The sequence below is a fragment of the Anomalospiza imberbis genome, chromosome 13 (genome assembly GCF_031753505.1).
Source record: "Anomalospiza imberbis isolate Cuckoo-Finch-1a 21T00152 chromosome 13, ASM3175350v1, whole genome shotgun sequence".
Taxonomy (NCBI): domain Eukaryota; kingdom Metazoa; phylum Chordata; class Aves; order Passeriformes; family Viduidae; genus Anomalospiza; species Anomalospiza imberbis.
In genome coordinates this window covers 13,117,879-13,141,274 of record NC_089693.1, presented here as the reverse complement: position 1 = coordinate 13,141,274, position 23,396 = coordinate 13,117,879, and the positions used below count along the sequence as shown (strand labels likewise).

At 42.0% G+C, this 23,396-nt stretch overlaps 1 protein-coding gene across 1 annotated transcript; it reads left to right on the top strand.

Moving 5' to 3' along the window:
- The first annotated feature begins 13,432 nt into the window (after nucleotides 1–13,432).
- On the top strand, nucleotides 13,433–21,622 carry PYGO1 (pygopus family PHD finger 1). Its single transcript, XM_068204022.1, has 3 exons — nucleotides 13,433–13,791; nucleotides 18,161–18,246; nucleotides 19,984–21,622. The coding sequence occupies exons 1-3, from the start codon at nucleotides 13,743–13,745 to the stop codon at nucleotides 21,103–21,105; spliced, it is 1,257 nt and encodes a 418-aa protein (XP_068060123.1). The 5' UTR covers nucleotides 13,433–13,742; the 3' UTR covers nucleotides 21,106–21,622.
- The last annotated feature ends 1,774 nt before the right edge of the window (nucleotides 21,623–23,396 follow it).

Here is a 23,396-nt window from a genome sequence, read left to right as displayed (position 1 = left end):
GCTGCCCCGGCTCCCCCGGCTGCCCCGGCTCCCCCGGCTGCCCCGGCTGCCCCGGCTGCCCCGGCTCCCCCGGCTGCCCCGGCTGCCCCGGCTGCCCCGGCTGCCCCGGCTCCCCTGGCTGCCCCGGCTCCCCCGGCTGCCCCGGCTCCCCCGGCTGCCCCGGCTGCCCCGGCTGCCCCGGCCCGCGCTCCGTCTTCCCGGCGCCCTTCGGGGGCGCGGCCGACACGGAGCATTCGGCCAACAGCGAAGGGAGCCACGAGACCGGCGACTCCGGGAGGTTTTCGCACGAGTCCAACGATGAGATTCACCTCTCCTCCGTGCCGGGCGCCGCCCCTCCGGGCAGCAGCCCCTCGGCCAGCAGGGACTCGAGCGCGGGGAGCCCTGTGGCCAGCAGCTTGGGCGCGGAGGCCGCGCTGCTGCTGGCCGCTGCCCCCTGCCCTCCGCGGATCCCGCCCGCCGTGCCCGACTGAGCCCGGCCGCGCCCGACGTTCGCAGCGGGTGTCTGTTCGAAGGACAATGAACAGGGAGCCAAAGTTTCATTGTGGAAAGCCTGGCTACCTAGCAGGCGATCCATAGTTCCGCTGAATGTTGGGTTTGGTTTTTTTTTTTCCTATATTTTGGTTTGTTTTTTTAAAGCTCACTCATTTTGAATGTTCGGTGGTCAAAAAATGTGAAAGGAGTGAAGATTTCTGACTGCGGTTAAAATATGTCACTGGAGCAAAGGGAAGGCTGCTGGCCCTTTTGCTGACTATCTACCTCAGTTTGCCGAGAGGTGAACTCTGAATGACGACTGCTTTACCTCATTTGTGTTCTAGTTGGTCTCAGCTATGGAACTGATACTTCCTAGTAGTGTTGTTTTATTTTGGGGTTTTTTTGTTTTCATTTTCCCACCTCATCCCAAGTGGTGTGTAGAGAGCGTGTGTGTGTGTGTGTGGGTGTGTGTGGGCGTGCATGCGTATGTACTCAGTGATCAGGGAGTTGTATAGGTTGGTGGACAAGATTGTTTAGCCGAAGCTCTGTCTTTAAAAAGAAGGAAACCTCAGAGTATGAAATGTTATGATTTCATGTGGTTGACACAGAGTATGTTAAAAACTGGGAGAACTGAGACTTCCACATATACAGCCACATGAAATCTTTTGTACCTCTTGATTTCTTAGACCCTTAGTAAGCCTAGGACAGTGCCTTTCCTCAGAAACCTGTGCCAGCAGTTGCTGGCAGCGTATATGCTGTATCCCTGGGGCTCTGGGACATGCTGGATTCCCCAGAGTGTGACAAATATTGCTCCTGTATTCACAGTTAAGGCTAAAATCATAGCAAAATGAAGAAGTACTCAGCATTTTCAAACAGCTTGGCTTCACCTGAGTGTTATGGAATAGATAACAACACTGAGTATTCCAGTGTTGCAGTACTTCTTAGCAGTGGTGCCTTGCATTATGTATTATGAAATTACTGATTTGCCTTATTCCTTTTTAGTATTCATAAAGTTCCTTTGGAGTACAGAAAGATGCCTTAAATGCTTCTTAGATATTTTAAATAAACTGTAACATGAGTTTATAGTTCACTTTTACCCATCTTTGAGTGCTGATAAGCAGTGCTAGCATTGTAGTATGTCTCAGAACTGTTGTTAGGATGCAAATCTGCTCCTTGCCTTCACCTAGTGTGCTATTAGCCAGGAATTTTAGCTCAGGGAGTGACTTTACCTATATGCCAATCTAAAACTCTGATTAGGCCACCATGAGAAATAAAAAAGCCAGAGCTTTAGTTGAAGAGTCTGTTGAAAGAGGTGAGTACTGCTACTGCCTCGAACCCATGCAATTCCTGTTTTATACTACCTCCTTTAAAAATTATTCTAGTGTTTTATTGGGTTTTGTTGTTGTTGTTTTTTCCTGTACTCAGGGAACAGTTTGTTACTTTTAAGCTGCCTCACGGAAACGTGGAGCAAACTGACAGGGTATCATTTTGTGTTTTAATAGGAGAGAGCAAGAGACAGGGAGGAGGCTGGAATCATCCAATGTTATAAACTTGCCTGTATCTATATCCAGTCCTCTTCTCACTCCCCCTCTTTCCCTGTTCTACTTTAAAAAAAAGTAAGAAAGAAAGAAAAAGAAAAAAAATAGGCATATGTTTTTACTTTAAAAATTGTTTAAAATATAATGTTGTGAAAAATCAACCATAGGAACTCCTGGCTCTATTTAAGTCTGTCAGAACTCCCACTGACGTTACTGGGGCTGAGATGTCACCTCCAGGTGTGCCAGGCTGACTCCTGCTGCTCCTCAGTATCTGTAGGTGGTCAGAAGTTGTGGCTAAGCCCGACTCTCATGGTTGGATTGTGCTGAGGAATCAGGCTCTGGTTCCTGGAGTTCTTTGCCCTGGAACTGTTGCCAGTCCTGAAGCACACAGTACACACTCACCTCTCCCTAACAGTGGCGATTCAAACGCTTGAAGAATGATCTTGTACCAAAGACTTTTCTGTGGAGGAGAAGGAAGCCACATATTATCCAAAAGGATTGAACTAGTTAAAAAGCTATAGGTTTGAAGAGCTGAATACATTTTATTGTATAAGTAGTTACTAACAAAAACCAATAGGACTTCTTGATTATAGTAGCCGATTGCATAGGTGAGTTGTATTCAACAATTTTAACTACCTTGTTGTTACAAGAGCCTTTAAAGAAAGTTAAAATGCCAGCAGATATCTCCAAAGAATTCCAAGTGTAATTTTTTTCTCCAGCTTGTAGTTGATGAACAGTACAGTATTAAGAAAAATATTTTGAAACAGTTTTTTTACTACTTGCTGAAGAAAAAGAAAACTTTTCACCAAAGATTTATTTTTGGTCTTGTCAGGCAGAACGTGTAGTGTACAGCAGAGTACTGTTTTTAGTTAGGTAGAGTGTGAATTAATCAAAACTAGAGTAAGAATGTGTAACTGTAGCATGAAGTTTCACACTTCATCTTTCAGAGTAGCCTCTTGTGTTAGTTGCATTCAGAAAGAGCTGATATGCAGATGGTAACTGCTTCTCCAAAGACTTGTTTGCTGTAAGTACTGGCAATGGGGTATAATTTAATGATCCTCATTACAGGTAAATACTGTAAATCCTAAACTTGTCCTTCCAACGACCCATTCTGTAGTTTAACCTATGAATAATCTGAGAGAAACAGACTTCATATACTACCAATCTTATATAGATGCTTGAAGTTCAATAGCCAAAGACTTGAAAATACTCAGTGTATTAGAGAGCAGTGCATCCAGAACTGGATTCATCACTTAATGTTTTATAAAGGTACTTCTTATCAGCAAATAAAGAAAACCAAAGATATTTAAGGTTACCTCAGCGTATAGGCAAGCTTAGTTAGGCATTAATTATTCTGTATTTTTCTTTATTTTTATGTTAACCAAATATAAAACACTTCTCCAGAACCCAGTCTACATTCATGTGCTTCCCTTTGGCAAAGTCATGACTTCTACAGAACAAAAATCCTCTCCTCAAAATTCATGGCCTAGTACTAATATATCACAAGATTTTGTGAGAGAAAATTTGTCTTATTATTGAAAACACCAACGAGGTAAGCAAAAGAATATCCAGAAAAATTGTATAAATTGATAATATCTCTATTGAACTTAATAGCAGAATCAATCCATCATAATTGTAACAGTGCAAAATTTAAAAGTTTAAATGCTTAATAGCTTTGAAGCCAAGACATTTAATTATAAATATGATCTTACAGATTATAATTTTTTTCAAAGTTTATACCCATGGCTGTCTAAGGGAATGAGTTTTTCACTTTGTTCATTCCATTTGCCTAGAAAGAGCTGGCAGAACACAGCAGGCAGACTGGTTTCAGGTTTTCCAGGTTTTTCTTCTAGGCGATGTCTGTAGAAACTGGGTCCTGGAGAAAAAAAATATAATTTCTTAATTATGAATTTTGCTAAATATGTTCTGGAAGATGAACATAAATGTGGAATTTAGTGTTACACTACGTGAATTGATTTTGTTTAAGTGTTGTAAGAACTAAGGGGCCATGGCTGGTGTAATGGGTGTATGTGCAACCCTTGTGTTTAAAAAAAAAAAGCAAAAATGTTACCGTTGATGTGACTTGAAAAGCATCAAAACTTACAGAGGAAACCTCCAAACTGACTTACCATGGTGATAGTGTTTGTAAGAAAGGATCTGCCCTTCAGTGCCACAGCAAGGCCTGGAGTCAAAACTAAATGCTCAATCTGCCCACAGCTACACTTGTGTGCTTTCTTCATGTTTAACAAATACAAAGCACTGCCATCTTTCAGGAGTTATCCAGGACTGGGAACGTGGGTGCTGTGCAGGACAGGGCACATCACTTGGTTACTTTTTAATAGCCCTGTTATTGTAAGAGAAACCTGAAAATCTACACATCACTTTCAGTAATTCCCTATATTAGCTCTCCACTTTTTGGATAATTGATGATATTTTTAAAAGGAAAGAGTATCAAGAGATTGTTTTGCTGTTTTTAATTATTCTTGTAGTTCATTCCTTCTCTGGGTTTAATCGTAAGCTTTTGATATGAGCTTCATCTTGTTTGTCTTATTTAAATCAGGGTCTTTATCCTGTTTCTTTTTAAGCCTATGGGAAAATTAATTTGGATTTCAGTTTGCATAGCCTGGACAAACAAAATAAGCTTCTGTTTGTTTTTTAAATTTTTACAGTACTATTATTTTAAAAGTACGGGAGTCTTAGAACTCTCCATGAATCCAGTATTAGCCTGTAGTAAACGCTGAGTATTTGAAGTCAGTTTACCTCTTTTTCATTGCAAATCAAGTCAACTTGAATGGCTTCTCATTTGCTGCAGCCTGGGTGTACACAAGCACAGCTACTGCTGGCTGCCAGTAAAATGTTACTCTGAGGAAACTCTGAGCTTTTGTTCATTTTGTGAATTTTTGCTCATTTAATGAAGTTCATGCAGGGAAAATTCCAACTCCTAACATGGAGAACATTGGTAGGTTTTGCAGGGCACTCCATGTTTAGCCCAAAATCCCATTCATGGCAGCCAGAGAGAGCTGCACAGGTGTAATGCTGGTGGTATTTCACAGAAATCAATTAACTGACATTATTCTCATAAAATTGGAAGCAGAATTACACTTAGTAATTGCTGAAGTGGTAGTTCTTAGCTTGAGCAATTGTTACACGCTTGCAGGTGCTGCAGCTGCAGCTCTGCTAATGGCAGGCAGCCTCTAAAGCAGAGGATTCCTCTCTGCAGGAAATACTGAGCACCTTTCTACAATAACACTATGTAGCATTTTGGAGCATGTGTTTCAAAAAACACAGTTCTTCAATACAAGTCCAAACTCAAATCACTTTCTGTTAACAGAGAAAAGAACACAAATTCAGTCCGGCTCAAATGTAAGTTTATTTCTTTGAAGTTCCTCTAGATTTATGCTGAGACCACTCCTGACTGACTCAAAAGGGAAATAAAAGTGTGCTTAAGGCTTTGCTGTGTTGGGCCCTCTGGCTCCATAGGGCTCCTTCAAAAACAGAAGTTTTCAGCTTTGCATGGTTGCATATACTCACATTGCATCTGCCTGGTGTGTTTTCAGTGAAGACTAACTGTATATGAAAAACTGATTTATACAAATGTTGCTTTTTGATGGTTTTTTTTTTTTTTAAGTTGTGAATGACTTGCCAGTGTAGGAGCCAGGTGTGTATCTGACATTGTGGTGGTCTGGATCCTTTCACTCTGTGTGCCATTTTCTTCTAAGGGCAGCAATGGCTGACTGGTTAATGGAGGATGGAGCTGAATTGTATTAATTTTATATTTGTCTCAGGGGATCAGCTCCATGAATTCCATTGCATGAGGGAAGCTAATGTTTGCCCTGATTTGAATGTAACTTTTTGATGTCTTTTAAAAACTATTTTGTTTAATAATGTGGATTTGTTTTTCTTTTTGTAGCATTCTAGTAAATGTTACCTAGTGTGTTGGTTCATTTTCCCCCTCCAGGGTTGTTTATATGCTACCCCAAGGTCATGCCAAAAAATAATAGAAGTTTAAATGCCAAATGTTTATGAAACTGCTGTCTAAATACTGATTGATTGCACAGTTGAAATAAAAGTTTTCCTTAGTAAAAGTGTTACTTGACATTTTATTTTCAGTGTCTCTGAGGAGTGGCTCCAAACAAAGAAGATAAAAACTGCAGCACCTCATTTCAGGCTGAGCAGATAGGGATATTGTTGGCACTTGAAGTCATAAAAAGAGGTAGACAGTAAACTGAACTTATCATTGAATTTCATAGAACTCCCAACCATGTATTCATTTATCACTTATGTACCTGGAATTATTTCCCACCTAAATCTCTGTGTCCCATTGCTGAACACCCATGCAAGATCTCTGTTCTGCTTTATTTTCATGGGGTATGAAACACGTGGTTCTCAGCGCAATTACTCTCAAAAGCCTGGAAAGCTGCTGACAAAGCTGCACTGTTGAGTTTCCCCAGCACATTTACATCTGCTTCTAAGCTTTTCTTTGCAATAGTAACTCCTTGGAAGATGGAGCTTTACTGTTAATTATTGCTACTGAGAACAAGGATTCTGGACTGTAAAATGAACCTGTACTAGCCAGCAGTAACGTAACTGGAAACTGCAGTTGGTTCCTGTTCTCACCTAGAGAAGGAGTAACATCTCTGGTGGATTGCACTGGTAGAAGCAGCCCTGGTTTGGGATCTGATGCTGTGCTACCTGCCTGCAGTCTGGCACCAACCTGAGTGTCTGAGCTACAGACAGGTGAGTGCTGTTTGGCCACGTTCCTTGAGGTGACAGCGTTGCTATTGCTTTGTTTAGTTTATCAGTGACGACAATCTACAGTCTTAGCTTATCTGTTTTTTGGATAAAAGGATCAATACCTTGGAATATGAAGGCCAGCTGGGCTAAGAATCTCCTTTGCACCTGCAGCCAGACTTCACATCTTGTTATATATGAAAAAAGACCTCTGCTTTTCTTCCATTTATTGAAGTTACTTCTCTGAATATATACAAGTAAATCCAGTTGGGTTTTCTGTTTGGGGATGCATAAGCATTTGTTACCTGTAGGATTTAACTGCCTTCTGATACATGTTAGCACTGTGCAGCCCAGCCTGTTTTCCCTTCTTCCTTCCTCTGCAGGCTCAGCATTGGTTGCTGGAGAGTAAAGCATATCCTCTGTCGGTAAGAGAGAAGCTGCAGGTGCTAATGTTGCTGCTGTCCATGTTGCAGGGTTCTACTCCTTCTATAACTGATGTATTAAGCCTTGGCTTCACCTTTTTTTCCCCACACAGCAAAGAAGATGGGATTTCAACCTCTCTCTCTTCACATACTTGCATGTTAGAGCCCAAGGTAAACACATCAGATTTGACAAGGAGAGATCAAATTGTTTCTACCTGAAAGAGGAGTGTAAGCTTTATTTAAATCCCGTAATTTAAATCCTATTTACACAGGAAAGCACCTTTAAGACATACAGAAAATATAAATAATTCAGGATCTAGCTGTGCTCAGTGACAGAGATGTTGTTCACAGATATCCCTGGTCCATAGGATCACCCTTGGCTGCCAACAGAGGCCTGGGCTCTGACCTCCTGCCCGTCCTGGTAGCTCTGAGTCCCCTGCAAGAACCAGCTGAGGTGGGTTTGGAGTGCTGCCAAGTGGCCCAAGTTCCTCTGGAGAGATGACTCAAGTGTCACTGGAAGCTGACCAAAATTCCAGGTGGGTTCAGGGGGTGCTGGATACTGTAATTATCCACAGTTTTGAAGGGTGAAAATAAATTTTTATGGGCAATGGAAGATAATGTTTCCTATTATGCTCTGTGGGACATTTTAAATCACTGCCGAAAACACTGGATTCTACTTTAGTTGGAAATAAAATGGGGACTCCCCAGAGCTTCTGTTAATAGAATGGTTTTGAATTTCCTTTTATCTGCATAGCAATACACTGGGAAAAATATTTTCATGAGTAAAGCAGCAGATTTCTGGCTAGGCTTCCAGGCTATCGCAGCACATGAAAGCAGGAAAAGTGTTGCATACATTGCAGCTCACTACAGCTTTTTAACAATTTGCAGTTCGGTGTGCTGGTCTAGGAGATTAACCCCCCTGGTTTGCTGAAAACTATCAGCAGGGGATGAGTGACAGACCTCAACCTATGCTGCCTCCTCACTTTTTGCAGTTTACAGACACGATAGCATAAAACAATCCCACTGAACTACTTGCTCATAGCCTTCCTTATGATAGGTTATACAACTGAAGTTGGAAGTAAGATAGTTTGCAGCACAGACTGTAAAATAATAAAAAAATCCCATTAAAATTATTCATGTTAGCAACCATCCTGCATTGGAATAGGTCCTGAATATTTAAAAGTCAGTAACAGCTTTCTCAGTCTCTACCAAATAAAACAATCTGGCTTTGCTTTACACAAAACCCACAGTCGAGGCAGAATGAATCCCTTGAGATCGAGATTTCCAGCTTCAAAGGATAAGTAAACCCCAGGCTTGAGTTTCTAAGTATTTCAATTAAAATTCTTCTGATAAATCAAAAGAAAGACAAGCTCTAGTTCATTATAGGAAGAATTCTGGCTTTTAAAATACTTTACAGAAAAATGGCTATATTAAGGAGGAAAGCACTCTCATTTTTTATAAACTGCTTCTCCACCTCTGTGGTGTAGGCAGCATAGGATAAAATCAGTGGAGAAGGTCAGCGTGTCAGAAGCCATTGTAGCACAGCTGACAATCCCAGCAAGCCCCCAGGAGTTCACCTGTGCTGGGAAAGGCTCAGAGGTCACCTCCACTGGGCTGTTGGGCACTGGCCAGGAGTGGACCCTGGCACCCAGCAGTGCTGGCTGCTGCCACAGCCTGGGGTTCAGAGGTCTCGGCCCAAGGGAGGAGGTTGCCATTTACAGTGGGGATGATTGGAAACAGCCAGAAATAGGAGCATTCTGCAACTTGGTTTAGCATTCAACAAGTTACGAGTTTATGATGATGTTTCTTTTCTGTAGCTCAACTGGGCCAAAATGTAGAGCCCAGCCCTGCAGCTGCAGATAAGAAAATGACAGGATCCCCAGAGGAACAGCTGTATAGCATCCTAAAACCTCTGCCTCTAAATTTCCCATTTGGGATTGTCCCCACTAAATATAATACATGCCAAGTAATTTAATCCAGTTTGGTGTTTGCAGACAGATAGTGCATATCTTTTAAGTAATTCTACATTCTTTTCTTGAAATCCTGGATTTCATGTGAATTTTAGCCTGGGGATTAGGGAGGCTCCTCTCAGATGTAATGGGTGAGTGCAGCATCTCTGTAACTAGGTCACGGTGTACTTAGGCATATTTAGTTATCTGTTCTTGTGTTCTTCTCTACTTTAGTGGCACAATAAACAAAAGAGGGAATGAAGTTGGATTTGTTATCTCCTCTCCTAGGATGGCAGAACACATTTCATAGTGGAGTTTTTTTGCTACATTTTCTAACAATGTTTGTAATTTTTCTTTTTTTTTTTTTTTTTTTTTTTTTTCATTTTGTAAGCCATGAAGTGCAGGAATGAAATGCTTCCCTTCTTTCCATCAGACCACGACAAACAGGAAAATGCAAAGGATTCAAGATGATGATCCAGAAAGAGCAAGAAATTGCATTTCTTTTCTTTCCCCACAGAGTGTCCCTATTTCACTGTTCGTTGCTCAACAGGCGACCACCTCTGAGTAGGCAGAAGTCCATTTTGCTGAGAAGCCTACAAAGGTTACTAAAGCATGTATTTGTCCCTTTCCTTAAAGGTACTGTATTGCAGTTAACAAGGCAAACTGGAAGTTCCCTTTTACTTATCATAGAGGTTCTATCTGTCTTGGTGACTTGAAAATCAAATGAGGTTTTTTAATGCATATACACACACACTGGATTGATTGTCAAAACTTTTGTTATTTGGTGTATATATAGCTGTAAATATAATAATTAAACTTAAGTTCCTAGATAATCAGTATCATCTTTATATTTTAATTCTTTAGGTACTAATTATTTTTTATATATTGGATATAAAATTTTATAGTTTAAAACTAATGGAAAATTTTAGGTTTTAACTTTATAAGTTGTGTATTGTTGGCAAGAGTATCTAAGTACATGAAATCTGCTTTTTCTGATATACTTGAGCATATACATGTTTTAGATGTAAGCTGAAAAAATAAATGTGCACTCAAAAAAAAAAATCAATTAGTCTCACTAGGTTTCATAACTAAGAGCTTGCTTTGAACTTCAGAAATTACGTTCCAGTATAGATATGACACTAGAGTGGCCTTTGCACAGCTGAGACTTTTTTTGATCAGTTCACTAATAACTTGTCTTGCAAAGCTTAGTAAAATGTGTTTCATCAGCCAGTGATTTGCAATGTGACTAGACAAAGGCATGATCATTCTCAGACTTGTGTCATATGGAAGAAAACTAATGTAATGGGTTACAGATAAAAACTTACATTCTTTCATGGATCAATTCATAAGCCAATATATTTTGCACTTTTTTCCTACAAACAATTTTGTATTCATTTCAGACTGAAGTTAAAACATGAATAAACTATTAATTAGATTCTGTTTTGTATTTTGTACTTTATATTATGTGGCTAAGTGGCTAGTGCAGAAGTTTAGACAGTCCTAATTTTTGCTGATTAAAAGCAGAAACGAAACAGACGTGTGCTGGTGAGGCCTGGTTTGCATCACCAGAACAGATGTAGCATTCACCAGCAGGCAGAGCAGTTTGCACTGAACTCGCTTCGTGACTCATGCTCGAGCTGTTGCAGATACAGCTACAACCCAGTCAGGTTGGCAGAGATGCTCTGCATCCGACAGACCCAGAAGGGACCTGCTTAACACATTTTCCCAGAGTAGTATCAGCTGCCTAACCAGCCAGGCTAAAAAATCATAAAAAGCACATCTCAGTGTAACTTATAAATGCACGTGTTCAGTTCTACTACCAACTAAGGGAGGTGTGGAGGAGGAGAACAAATGAGTCTGGAGCAGGGGTGTAACTCCAGCAGAACAACAAACCCAGATTTTTAGTATTGTCCCAGGTCTGACAGAAACTCCCTCCAGCCTTGATAAACAGTCCTGTTTATCACAGTGGTGCTGTGAAACATGTATGAGGTTGCAGAATTAGCACTTAAATTTGTTTAACATGAAAAGAGGCTTTTTAGAAAAATGAATTATTGTATTTTTTCCCCTCATAGCAAGTGGGGGAATCGAATCTACTGATGCTGGAATATTGTTACAAGCTAAGACTATTGCAATCCAAATTTCCTTAAACGTGTCCCTTTTTTCCCAGAAGAAAATTATTTCAGAATGACAGCATCATTACAGTTCAAAAGGACTTTGGAGGTCTTGACTTTGAGTCCAGGCTCTTGCATAAAGCAAGTCTAACACTGAACTTGGACCAGGCAATTCTGGGGTTTGCCCCATTGGAAACTTATTTTAAATTATTAGTCTAATTTTTCTGTCACACTCTTCTGTGAAGACCTTTGTCTCTCTTTTCTTGGTAACTTCCACTTTGGAAGGCTGCTAACTAGCTATCCCTAAGTCTTCTTAATTAATGCCAGCTTTTGAGAGGAAGAAATGTTGGAGTAATTTTAAGGACAACCAATGTGCAGTGAGGCTTATCAGGTGGTGAATTGTGTGTCATAGTGAGAACTTCTGTAGATTTTTGGGAAATATTTGGGATGCTGGTGTAGCAGGCACTTGAGCCAGTGAATTAGTTCCTTTCAGACACCACATCAGCTATTTCCAGCTATGAGAGTTTAGAAGTGAGTCCAGCAGGATTCCCACAGACTGCTCACAAAAAACCTGAGCCAGTTAAAAGCTGAACTTGGATGAACAGCAAAACAGACATAATTTTTTTGCAAGTAGAGCACTGGGTTAAATCTGAATTCCCAGCTCACATTTCTGATGCAGACAGTGTCCCCGTAGGAATCTTCGTAGACTCAGTGACATCAATCTGCGCATCCATAATTACAGTCTACATGCCATTACACGGCAGCCGTGCACAAAGCTCGTGCAGCCCTGGGAGAATCAGCTGGGCCTGCAGCAAGCTCTGTCACAGAAAATGCAAATCTCTTCACAGATAAGGCACATCTTCCTCCAAATATAGACAAGCTCACACCCACCTTGCTAATAACAGGCTCTGCTTCTCTTCAGTAAGATTACACAGAATCAAGCAGCACATCCCATGAGAATACTGGCGGTGTGCTGTACTTCGAGGTACGCGCATCTGGGACCGCTGCAAAGTAAGAGACTGTGGACAAACAAAAGTGATGTCTAGGGAAGGACAGAAATCAACATAAATTGAATTAGTTTCTCCACTTTACTTTTGCATTTTGCATGTCTAAGTAAGTAATAGCCATACCAATATCTTAACCTTTACATGAATGTAACCTTTTCCCCTCAGAAAAAGTGTTCCAAATACTGGAAAAGTATCAACTCTCCATCTAACAAGAAGGTACATGAAGAAATAGCACTGACAACTATTTGGAAGTCAGGCACGTGATCAAACCCTACACCGTACAGCCGGGCATTTTTTATCCTTATAGGGAGAATAAATCTTTATTCAAATGGTACTTTTAATGCAGTTGATAAATAATTTTGATCTAGATCAAGAACTGCATATGTAACACCTCTAAAATGCAGCCATTTCAGAAGATGGGAAACTGAAGCAGAATGTGTTTGTACAAAATTACACCGCCACCGGCAGCGATTTATCGGTCCCGTATGTTTTTAAGAGTTCGGCAGGGTTTACCGACGCCGCTGAGGGCACTGGCTGGGCCCAGTGGTTTGTGCGGTAGCCCCAGGCCAGAGACCCGGCCGGCGGGTGATACCGGGCGTGGGGAGCCCCTCCCCGCGGAAGGGCCCCCCGCCTGCCCGGGAGTGGCCGGAGCTCCGTGCTCCAACGCTTCAGACACCCGCCCGGGTGGGCTGGGAGGACGGGAGCCGTAGCCCGGAGGCGGGAAGCAGGCGTGAGGCACGTGCCGCACCGGAGCGGCGCCGTGGAACCACTGACGGCCCCGGACGCGGTCCCGGCCAGCGACTCCCCCCGCACGGCGGCCGAGGCGGCCCCTGCCGCACTCCTGCCGCGGCCCCCGCGCTCACGGGCACTGCCGGCCCCGGCCCGCCCCGCGGCTGTCCCGCGGCCGGAGCCAGTCCCAGCGGTGGCCGAGCGGAGGGTGGAGGCGCCGGCGGAGCCGCCCCAGCGCGGCGCCTTTGTTCCGAGCGGCGGCGCGGCCGGGGCCGAGAGTCCCGCCGCACTCATGGCGGGAGCAGGGGGAGCCCCGCGGAGCGCCCCGCGGGCGCTGCCGCCCCTGCGCGCCCGGGAGCCGGCGGGCAGCGGGGGCTCGGCGCGCTAAGCGGCGCCGGGTCCGGCGGGGGCGCTGCGCGGGGCCCGGCAGCCCCGGCGGCGGGGGCCGGGCGAGGCGGGCGCCTGCAGCCTGCGGGGGCCCTGGCCGGCGCGGCTCGGCGCTCCGCGGACCCCCGGGCGGCCTCCGGCCAGCGGCGCTCCGCTCGCCGGACCCCGCCTGGCTTGGCCCCTGCCGCGGGCTGTAGCGGAGTCCTCCCGCGCCCAAACTTTGCAAAGTCTCGTAGCTCCGCTGCTGGGGCGGCGGCGGCTAGGGCAGCGGCGGGCGGGGGCGGCGGCGGAGGAGGCGGGGGCGGAGGGGGCGGGGTGCGGGCCGGCGGCGGCGGCAGCAGCAGCATCAAAGAGCCCCGATTCTTGCCGCCCTGGGAGCCATGCGCTGCTGTCTGTAATGTCAGCGGAACAGGAGAAGGACCCCATCGCGCTGAAGAGATCCCGAGGTACGGCAAGGGCTGGGCCGGGCCCGGGGGCGGCCGCCGCCGGGGCCTGGCTCCCGTGCGGAGCGCTGGCGGAGCCGCGGGATGCGCGCACCGCCCGCGCCGCCGCTGCCCGCCGGGCTCCCCTCGCCGCGCAGCGCGGGCCGGGCCGCCCCCGCCGCGGTCCCTCCCTGCGGAGCGGCGGGGCCGGCGGTGCGGGGGCCGCTCGAAGTTTGGTCGGTGGGGCCCGGCCGGGCCCCGCGGGCTCCCGCAGCCTGCGGGCCTTGAATAGCAGCGCCGGGGCTCGCTGTGCGCGCAGGTGTGCCCCGCGGGGGAGGGCGGCGTGCGGTCCTGTCTCTTGTGTGTCTGGGGATGTGCAGCGCATTAGTATGCAGCGAGCATACTGCTGGTGCAAGGGAATACGGCGGCAGTGCCACATGTCCGAGTTCGTGCTGATGCAGAGCCCATAAATTACACTTCAATGTTCGCTCTTCTGGCTCCTGTGCTTGAGTCTAGTTGGAGTTTTGTCTTTCCCTTTTCGGGAAATGAAAAAAGAAAAAAATCGAAATATTATTGTTTGCTAATAGCGCTGGTGTATGGCTCTGGTGAGGTTTGAGGTATGCGTTTCTTTCAAAGGAGTAGGGAGAAGGGCAGAAATGCAGGATCTCCTCCGACTTCGGCAGTGCAGCTGACTTTAATGGCAGTGGCACATCAGCCTGCGTAGTGATTGTTGTGTCCTTCTAGTCCTTAGACACAGAAATGCCTCTCTGAATGAAATAATCAAAGACAGCAAGGTGACTGAGTTGGGTGAAAATCAGGGCGAAATTATAAAATTTGCAATTTAGTGCTTCTCGTTTTCTTGCCTCCTGTTTTGCCCCTGGAATTCTATTGTTCTTGATGTTTTAAGCTTTTCTTCTGGTTGGGTAAGTGGGAAAAGGTGTGGATTCCATGGTGCACATTGTCATTGATTTACAGTTTGCTTTTCTAAAACTACTATAGTAACAGCTGGATTGCAAGCTTGAAAATGAGAGAAAGAAGACACACAGCAGTGTTACAAAGGAGACTGGGATTCATTAGACTCCTCCACTCTCAAGCCCTGATTCTGCAAATATTTAAGCGTATATGGTTTCACGTGCCAGAGTTACCCACCAAGTTCCACCCGATTACAGTTTAATATCAAAACTGTTTACAGTCTTAGGGTCACAGAATAGGCTCACCAAATTTGGTTGAAAATCGACTATTTTTAGTTTTCTGTCTATTATGAAAAGTTTATTCAGCCATTTATGCTTCTTGGGAAAATGTTCTTACTGAGATAAAGTACTGTTTAAAAAGACTCTGGCATCCATCCTCTAAAAACCTTGACTGAGATTTGTCAGTGAATATGAAAATATTCCATACTGTATTTGCAGTATGTTAAGTATGGCATAAATTACATGCAAAGTCAAAATCCCTTAATGTGTAAACAAAACTACAAACTTGCAGTTCTCCTAACTAACACTGAAAATGTCCATCTTAGGTATGTACGAAGTAAAAGAGAATATGAGGCTTATCTCTTCTCCTTTGCCCAACTGTGAATGGCTGAAATTAATTTATCTGTAGTTTAATAGGGGAATAGTTATCAGATACGTATTTATGTCTTTAGATCAATGAGATGGGTGATATCCCAGTCAAAAGGATTGTATTTTTGCCCGAAAAATTAGTCTTGGATGATGAATAATTTTTTATTAGTGCAGTGTTCCAAAATGCTTGGTACTCCTTTAATGAAAAGTCTGTGTGGTGGGTACCAAAAGTGACTTTGTGGAAAGTTTATTTTGGCTTCATGAAAATGAGCCTTATTCACTCTATTTTGGAGGTATGCTAGGACTAACATTCTGTTTCCTTTCATGTATAAATTAAATCATTATAGAACCCACAGGGAAAATATAAATTCTTAGGGCTGAATTAAATCATTGGCCTCACACAGTGAGAACTGAAAATACAAAAGCTTTGTGCCTTTCCAGACACAGGACTCCCTTCTGTAAACCGAGGCATGTGAATGGCTTTGCTGATGAAAGTAATTCAGGTAGAAATTGATGGAACTTGTCACTGGAATTCTAATGTTCATATGCTTATGCTTTTGAAGAATGATGTCCCAGAGAGGGAATTTATATATAGTTTTATAAAGTTTTAACTTAAGCTACTGTAAACCAGCATTTGCATATGACCCTAAGTATTCCACTTGATCACAAATTTACTGATGTCTGTGCTAGTTGTTGAATTCATTAAAAGGAATTGGGATATTTGGAATATTTTGCCATCAGTGGTTAATGTAAATTATTTTTTAAGCGTACAGGGACATGAACAGGAGTGTAATTTATGCATTTGTGAGTATTAGTGTTCATGGTGCAATCTTACACTAAATTTAGTATAAACTTACAGGAATGCTGGAGAAGAAGCCAATAGAAAGTACAGGAACAGTTTTGAGAAAATAGATTTTAAAGAAAATGATTTATAGAGTCAAAATTTGCCATCATTCTTTATGTAAAACTTTATGCTGTAATCATTAGTATCTAGAGGTAATGTAGTGGCAATGCTTCATAGCACACTACATATATGCAGGATTTTATATTCTAAATCAAGGCAAAAAGGTCTCTTTTTGAAGAATAATCCCTAGTTTCTCTGATGGTATCTTAGACCACAATGTGCTATGTGCATGAGTTTATTTTGAGAACTCGATTTTGACATCATGCCCTTGGCTTTGAAATTCAGACTTAAAATTTGATAGGTGTTGATCTGGGATATCAATGTATCTTTCTTATGTGTAATGAAAAATAAAATCAGTTTTAACAGTGACAGCTAGAGCCAAAAGGAACTTATTAAAGCAGAGGCAGAACTGGGTTCTTACTTGAATTAGGACTGGTAAATTCCCTGAAACCTCGAAAAGGAGGCATGGAGGAAGTGCTAGGAGTGAAAATTTGTCAGGCCTCCTTGGATCAGGAGTATTTCAAATAACTTGGATATTTTGGTCTGTGTACAATAGGACTGCTGCTTCCCTGTGAGAAGAGATTTTGTTATGTTGCTGAATATTCCTAAAGCTGGTTTACCTGTCTGCTGGGAGCACTTGTCTAACATAGCAGTGTAATGTCATACATTGTGCTGCTTTGCATAATACTGTTGATAATTCACAGTTATCTCCAGGTTGTCTTTGGTAATGAAGACCTGTGTGTTCAGCTGGGTGCTTGCATCTTGATAAAGTTTGACTCATATTCTGAATATCAATTTTAAACAAACAACAGTAAAATTTTTATGTTGGTTTGCCTGCTTACTGTTCTGTGCTGTTATTATATATTAATATAAAAGCAGAAATAAGCTATTATCCTAATGGGCCTGGGAAAAGAAAGAATTAATATAGTTTCTTAAATAATGATGTTAGTACTTTAACATGTGTTGCTCTGGTATCACCTGAAAATGCTTCTCATTCTTCAGCTCAGGGTTTTCTTGACATTCCCATATTGTGGCAATTTCACTTGAGCCTGTGAAGACGGACTGACTGGGATAATAATGAATTTGCTAGATTTATTTTTCACTTATGGTCTAACTAGGATTTTAAAAATGAAAGCCACAATTTATATAAATTTGAGAGCTTGTCTCACTGTTGCGAAAGGTGGAGAATCCCAGGGGAAGTACAGATATCTCTTTGTATTGCTCAGGGTGAAGTCTGATTGAGCAACCAGTGAAATGAACATTCCTTGCTTTTTTTTTTTTTTTGTTTGTGCCAGGATAGCCTTGCTCAGTTATTATATAAGGTTTCTGCAGAGGTGGCCTGGTTCTCTTATTATTGGCAGGTGTCTTTTTGTTTGATCAAGTCTTGCATTTAATGAAATTTAGATTTGATGCACTGGAGATTGGTCTAAACAACATGGCAAGTTTTCAGTGGTTTTTGTTCATGGATCTACTACTGTTTGCTTTTCTTTTCCTTCATGGTGGATTGTAACAATCTGTTGTATATTGCTACACTGATGCTGTGTCTATGTGAGTAAAGAGGTGAGTCTTAGACATGGCTTTTTGCAGTTCTTTTGAAAGTTTTATGATTTATGCAAACAAGCAATACTTCTAACTGGTGATGTGGAGATGTTAAGAATCAAGGCACAGATAAAAATAAAATAAATGGAAATGTCTATTTCAATAAGAATGAGCATGAATGGGATGTGATAGTAGTAGCAGACAGAGGTATAGGAGGGATGTTACCTTACCTCCAGGTGTGTGCTCCTTTAGCACTTGCAACATAGGGCACCAGAGTCAATGCAAATGCAGTATTTGTAACAGATATCTGAGGCTATGGTAGTTAAAGGCAAACTTAAAATACAGTCTGCAATAAAATTAATGTACTATTGCACTGATTGATATCTTGTAGGTGGTGACAGTGGATTGGATGGGTTAGGAGGACCAGGAGTTCAGCTTGGAAGCCCTGATAAGAAAAAGCGCAAAGCAAATACACAGGTAAATTTCCTTTGCTTCTTTTGAATTCTTAATAAACAGTGCACTCAAATGTTGTTTGCTGGTATGATTATCTCTCATTGTTCATAATATCAGTTTGTTGTCATAAATAGCAGCTACATACCAAGTATTTCAGTTTTACTTTGAAGTTGAAATCTTCCTGAATACTAGTATTTGTGCAGAAATTATTTTAATCCCTGTAAGTTGCCAAAGACACATAAAGAGAGGAGCACAGTGAGACTGCAATAACTTGGATTTTTACCTTAGGGATTTGATTCTGAGGCAGACTTTTTGTTTAATGACTTTGTAGCCATTGGTAGAAATCTGTACAGCATGAGTAGTTGCCATGAGACTACTTCTTACCTTACTTTCATTTCGGGATGTGTAGGTTTGTGTGTTAATGAATCAGTACAGTTTGTAATTGCTTTGACAAAGCTCTTGGCATACCCTCCAGGTGATTTTCATGCAAAAGCTAAGTCAGGTAGAGCTCCTTTCCAGTAAATCCATGCAATGTGACATTTCTATGCAGTTGTTCTTTCCAGAAAAGAAAGCCTCAATACAAAATATCTTTAGCAATTTGGTATAGCATCGAGTTTTCCTTTGTGTATTCTTTGAGTGAGAGTATCTGTTAATTTGGTACTGCCCAGTGGGAAAACCTTCATTTATGTAGGTAAAACAATCACTTAAGCCTATGTAGAGTCCATTGAGATGTGGATCTGTTTTCTTCATTTTTGTTTTGTTTTAAAGTAGTCATGCTGAAACTTGCTCCAAGAAATATTCAGTTACTTTACAAGGCTTCACACCTCTTTCTTGGTGCAGTTTTCTTGTGTTCTGGAATGGTAATAACTCTAGAGGACATGGAGACTAGCTTGTGTTCCTTCAGATCAGGTTAAAATTTGCACTGCAGCAAATTTATTTTTTTAAAAATAAATTTTCAGTCTTAGTTTATTAGTACTTAGGAGGAAGTGCTTTCTGTGAGCACAGTTAGTGTGAGGGTGAACCCAGCAGGTGTTCCCTACAGGCTAGTCTAGAATGAATTTCAATTGTATGACTGCACTGGTGAGATTTAAACAGACTCTAGGCTCCATTAAACACTTGATTATGCTCTGTAACCAGAGCATAATCCTTGTGTTTCATACCTACTGATTATGCTTTGCAGATTGTCCACAATCACTGAATGCTCTGTTTGGTATAGAAATGTACAGCATAGAATATTCCACAGACTATAGAAAATACCAGTCTGCCAAGTCCTATATTCTAACTGCCTTTTTAGGGTTATAGTACCATTAGGTTTGTATATCCTCATAGAAGTGGGGTGTCGTAAGAGATGTATATTCAGTAATATGAACCCAAAATGAAATTAAGGAAATGCTTCAAATCCGCTCTTCAACATTTGGAAATACTTTGTGTATGTGTTTGTGACAGTTGGATTTCTGTATTATTTCTTGCCTTTTGTGAAAGATTATGAAATAGAAGTCACATATCAAGTAGTATTTTCAACTGCAAACTTCTTGAAACACTGAAACTACTATAAATCACCACATTATCTGGAGCCCAAACTCCTCTCCTGCCTCTGTACTGAAATTTCAGACAGCCTGGCAGGGTGAAGCGGGTGAATTTTACACAACAGCTGAACAGTTCTTTCAGCAGTTGTATTGCTAATCCAGAATCTTTGTGGTTGGTTTGTCTTGCAGGGAAATACTAAAACTAATTAAAGTGTTGTATTTAAAATATTTGTAGGGGTCATCATTTCCTCCTCCATCTGAATATGCTCCACCACCGAACCCAAGCTCTGACCACCTTGTAGCTGCAAATCCATTTGATGACAACTATAATACTGTGTCTTATAAACCACTTCCTTCAGGAAATCCATATTTTAGTAATCCTGGTTATCCTGGCTTTGGAGGCTATAACACTTTCAGAATGCCACCTCACATGCTGCCCAGAGTGTCCTCACCATATGGTGGTTCTTACTCCCTCAGAAACCAACCACATCCTCTTCCTCAAAACCCTGTTGGCATGGGCTTTAGTCGACCTCACTCTTTCAGCTTTGGTCCACATGATAACCCAGGTTTTGGGAATCAACCACCTTATGGCAGTGGTCAGATAAATCAAAATGTCAATATGTCTGCTCAGCATTTCAGACCAAATCCTGGAGAGAACTTTGGCCATTCTGGTCAGATACCTCACCCTGATGTGCCGACTAACTTTGGTCCTGGAAACAATCCAAATTTTCCAAATTCTCAGCTAGAGTCAAACCATTCTTTCGTTCCTCCACCAAACACGTACAACCAGACAAAATCATCAGCACAAAAGCAAGACTTTAGTCAAGGTGCAAGCAAAGCATCTAGCCAGAACACTGCTGCTCATCAGCATCATCACAGGACAGAGGACGTTGTGAGTCAAGGTAACAGTGACCTGAAAAATGTTACTCGAAACAATGTAGTAAATCAGGATAACAGCCATTCTAACAGTGCTGATAACACCAATGCTGGCCACTCAAATGGGACTCAGAGCAAGTCCCGCCAGCCTCGAGGTACTGCTGAAGGATGCAACTCTGAAAAGAGCAGCAAGACACCCCACCATCCCAGTCGTCATGGACACTCGTCCTCTGAACCCGTCTACCCGTGTGGAATTTGTACACATGAAGTCAATGATGACCAGGATGCCATCCTGTGTGAAGCCTCTTGTCAGAAATGGTTCCATCGGATCTGTACAGGCATGACAGAGTCAGCCTATGGCCTCCTCACAGCAGAGGCATCGGCAGTGTGGGGCTGTGACACTTGCATGGCTGACAAGGATGTGCAGCTAATGCGCACGAGAGAGACTGCAGGACCACCTGCACTGAACACAGAAGGCTGACAGCCTGAATGGGTGCTAGTGGAGCAAATAGTTGCTATGAAAATTCGGTTATAAATTGGGTACTTCACTTTCTGCAGACAATCAGTTGTGTTTGATTGCTGTCATCTTTTTTCCCCTAATCTGCATTCATTCATAAACTTCCATCTCAGCTTTTGTTCTCTTAGTTTTATGCGTGCAAATGTTTTACAGGATGGAATATTTTTTGTTTCTGATTAAACTGTAACTGACAATTGATCGGAAGTAGGATGAGCATTGACAATATTATTGAAGGAAAAAATGTGCCTGTATGAATAGCCCTAATTTGCTAGTGTGTATTAATGTGTTAACTAACACTAGCATTTAGTGCTTCGTTTTAATGGTACTATATTTGCAAGTACTCATTACTTTGTTTTTTTCTTTTGGCGTGAATGTCTGTTATTGATGTTCTTGCTAGCCTTTCTTTGAATATAGTAGACATGACATGGAGGAATGTGCAGTACTAATAGTTGTTATTTTAGGGTAAATACAGAGAATTTTTAATGTGGTTTTTCCTATTTTTGGAGTAAAGCATTAATGTGCTATTCAAAAATCATGATTTCATGCTTAGTAACACAATGAAACCTGCTAACTATTACATATTTCTGTTTCCTTGAAAAGGCAATAATCACTTGACTTCTCAGCAATTACATGCTGAAGGCTCTTGTTAGGCCTTGCATTATTTGGAAATTGTTGTGAAATAAGATTAAATTGGAAAAAGAACACATCGAGCTTATGAAGTTCACTGCTTTAAATGTAGAGACTGCCAGAACTAGGGTTGATCATGTAACCTTAATTCATTTATCTTGAGGACATACCTTGGGATACAGTCTTTGCATCTGTCATGCTTGTGCAGTCATGCATCTCTCTCTCACTCTTTCTCACTGATGGTTCCAGTCTCCTGCCTCAGTGCTACCTGAGAATTATGATGAAGTAGTGCACGGAAAATCCTGCCCGGCTTCTAGGGCTGTCAGCTCCAGCCTGCTCAGTCACCCTGAGCTTACACAGTCCACTTGGCATGAAGGAGGGGGCAAGGCAATGGAGTGTGCTCTGCATAGCCTCCAAATTGCTTGATAATTTAGCTAGCAAAGTCTTAAAACTAAATTCCCACAACTGCCTCAGCCAGTCTTGCAGTGAGGGGGTGGGAAATCTAAGGTGAAGAAAGAAAATACAGCTGTCATATCAGGTGAGTTTAGCTCATATCAGAATTAAGTAATCAGAAGTTTAGCTCCTTTGCTAAACCTGATATCCTACTGACAAGTATTAATGGCACTAGAGCCTTATGTGTGATGCTAAGAAATTCTATTTTAATAAGGGTAATTTGATCTTATTCTTGATCTCAAAAATAACTCCCCTTCTTTTTTAAATGTTGGGAAGCATCTAGCCTTGAACAGTTCAGCCTTAGCAGTGTGATGAAGTTGCACGTGCAACTGAAAAAGTTTCTTTTGAGAGAAATATTGTTTTGAATTAATAAAAGGAGGCACTGTGATAACAGATTCTGCTTGGAATATATACCACTGTGCTAGAAACAGACTTTAAACAGCAATTAAATCATATGTCAAGCTTACAGGTACTAGTCATGTTCCTTAATGTGTTAAATTTTTCAGGTCTGTGATGATGAATGATACAGGAGTTTATAGAGAATACAGTCATCTAATAAAGAGGTAGTTTTCATGGTAAGCCATGCTAATGAATGGAAATAAGGCCTGTTTGATAGCTCACCATTGTGTTTGATTTTAAATGGGCTCTAATGTGTACATTCCTGGAAGATACTGTGCAGAGCTACACAACTTGTTTTATTTTAAAAGTGAAAAGTTTTGTTGTATAAGTGCAGTATTACCCCACCATTTTTTGTTGGGTGTTTTGTTTTGTTTTGTGGTTTTTTTTGATTTTTTTTTGGGGGGGGGATTTGGGGGTTTTTATTTGTGTTCCTCTCACCAGGAAAAAGAAAATAATATCTAGAGTATAAGTGCCATATTTCATATGAGAAATTGAGAATTTTGCTGTATGGAGATGTAAAGTGTAAGGTAGATTCAGAGCTGCTGTTTTCATCAATAGTTGCTTTAATTTAGTACATTAACTAGACTTAATCTTGTTTTGTTAGAGGTGTGATTTTAAAACTACCAACAAAACACCAAACAAGCAACAACCTCTGTTAGAGAGATTTATTCTTCAGCAGTTCTCCTAATGACTGACAGACTGTTTGAATTTGCTTTTGGTACCTGAAGTAGCAATTAAACCAAACCTTGTTTAGGTAGATTTGTTCCTCTAGGAAT